This window comes from Teleopsis dalmanni, unplaced genomic scaffold (assembly GCF_002237135.1).
Source record: "Teleopsis dalmanni isolate 2A unplaced genomic scaffold, ASM223713v2 unscaffolded_contig_0783, whole genome shotgun sequence".
Lineage (NCBI taxonomy): Eukaryota > Metazoa > Arthropoda > Insecta > Diptera > Diopsidae > Teleopsis > Teleopsis dalmanni.
In genome coordinates this window covers 9,017-11,652 of record NW_024032165.1, presented here as the reverse complement: position 1 = coordinate 11,652, position 2,636 = coordinate 9,017, and the positions used below count along the sequence as shown (strand labels likewise).

General features: G+C 29.1%; 1 protein-coding gene across 1 annotated transcript; it reads left to right on the top strand.

Moving 5' to 3' along the window:
* Positions 1 to 183: 183 nt before the first annotated feature.
* Positions 184 to 1,245, top strand: LOC119663702 (pancreatic lipase-related protein 2-like; the record flags this gene model as incomplete). Its single annotated transcript, XM_038073309.1, has 2 exons — positions 184 to 343; positions 467 to 1,245. Coding segments are annotated over 2 exons (890 nt in total), but the record flags the coding sequence as incomplete, so codon positions are not given.
* Between the last annotated feature and the right edge of the window lie 1,391 nt (positions 1,246 to 2,636).

The following is a 2,636-nucleotide window of genomic DNA, read 5'->3' as shown; positions in this document are numbered from 1 at the left end:
TTACTTTCGACAATATATAAGTTCGAACATTTTCTGAGAGTTCATCAGAAAGTTTTATTTCGTTCAACATGAAGACATATATAATTCTATTAATTTTCGCATATTTTGGTAATATACATTGAATAAATAATATTTGCAGTAACTAAGTAAAAACCTTATTCTATGATCCCAATCCAACCACAGATTTTTCAGTTGCGAATAATGCTGTAATAAACCCATTGGACGTTCTTAATAGTGTTAAGTTCTACCTCTACACTAATCAAAATCCGGAAGATCCACAAATAATCAGTTATAAAGACAATTCTGTAGCAGTGTCCAATTACGATAGTTCACGTAAGACCAAGTGAGTACTATTTTAAAATTTTTCAATGTTTACAAATTACAATACACAAATTACAATATTTGATAATTATTACCATATACATATATTGCATATTTTGAATGAAATATTCCTTTAAATTCCTAGATTTATTATTCATGGATTTCTTGCATCCTATGAGCAAGTACCAAATCGTCCTATAAGAGAAGCATATTTAGCGACAGGAGACTATAATGTGATTGCTGTTGATTGGAGCAAGTATTCTTTTAGGGAATACGTAACAGTCGCATCGAAAGTATATCCTGAAGTAGGTGCAGCAGTCGCAAAATTAATTGACTTTTTGCATACCAATTATGGATTAAATTTTAACGAATTGGTTGTAATTGGACATAGTTTGGGAGCACATGTTGCTGGTTTTGCTGGAAAACAAGTTAAATTAGGCAAAATTGAATCAATTGTTGGTCTTGATGCAGCACTGGGTTTTATTAATATTAACGATCCTTCACAACGCTTGTCAATAACCGATGCAAATTATGTTGTAACGATACACACTTCGAGTGGAAGGAACGGCATTGCAATGCCAATTGGTCATACCTCTTTTTATCCAAACTGGGGTCGTCGACAAATAAATTGTGACGTTGATATATTTGCTGATTTTTGCTCTCACCAAACATCTATTCTGATTTATGCTGCTGGAGTGAGAGGTTATTCATATGCACCTATCTATCAGTGTAGCTCATTTGAAGAAATTGTGGAAGAAACCGGTTGCAATAAAGAAGTCGATATCCAAGTTGGAGATCCTTTGATTGTGAATAAATTACCGGGAATTTTCTATTTTGATATTAAAGATGCTTCCAAGCTAGCACTTTTCGTTTAATATGATATTTAGGTTTAAAGAAACATTGGTATTTAGCCAATTATATAAATATCCATAAATATACTTTACCACATTTTTATATCAATAAAATTTTTTTCTATCGAAAGTATAATAAAATAGTTTGCGTTTTATTGTGAATAATAATATACTTGATTGATAAGGGTATATTGAATTTATCTAAATATTTGTTAGTTAAAGAGAATAATAATAGCATATTTAAGGTACATTTATATATAATTAGGTCAACTATACAATTTGTAAGCCATATGAGCGGTAATTGTTTGCTTCCTTTAAACTGTCTTCCTTTTAGACAAAGTTTCATTCTCGTAGAATTATATAAAGTTAATTCCATATATTAAATTTATCATATATGTATATTAAATGATTGAGATATACTCGTAAAAGCTCGATATGCTCGATAGGAATATATTTTTTTTTGGATAAAGTCTTCTTAAAAAATTTGTTTTATGGAGAGATGTATCTCATATAAATATGATTCATTGAAGATTATTCGTATAGATTTACTTTACTTATTTACTCTTTAATTTTTTAAAGTTTTAATATTACATGAGGAAGTAGAAGTCGATCATTTATTTTGAAATTTTAAAAGCTGTGGTAGAGTATGTGGATATGGCATTAGAAATAAGAAGATGATAAAAAAATGGAGTTTAATAATAAAGATTATTTTATCGGACGAAAGAAATAACTTCATATTTCAGTAGTTATTTTCTTCATCTGATGGTTTCTTATTCTGGTGGCGTATGAATTCATAATGTGTTCGATAATTTAACAATAAAAACATCGATGATTAGAAAGTTGAAGTACTCAGACATGAGTAAATATAATAAGACTTAATCATTTATAATAATAATAACTTAATTAATTCTCACCATGTAATGTTATTAATGGTTTAAAAACACTTTTGCTTTTCAGTTTCTTCATTTTAAAAGCAAAAGGTACTGATGGATGAGTACAACAGAAGAAGAAGCAACAAGCAATTATGATTTGCAGACTTAGTGTGTCTGCTGTGTCACATTATATACAACATGATGTCTTGAACGGATGGTTTCATTCTATAAGGAAACAAAAGAGATCCACATATATTATAATATAATATGATGTGTTTGCAGGTGAAGATGTAGACTAAAAGTAAGATATAAATGTCAATGAAGATGACTTATTATAATATGTGAAGATGATACTCATTTGCGGATGCGGATGTTGACACTCATTACAACCTATATTCATTAATTCGTACAGTTGTAAGAAATTTAATTGCGTCGTTGTTAGGTCGGATAACTCACGGCTGGTAGGGGTGTTATAAGAGGAATTTATTTTATTTTTATACATCGATGCTAACCGTAGAGAAATATATTTTACTTATTCAACTTCTGTATTTAATGATTATTTATTAAAATACCATTTTATAAAGTGCGCTAA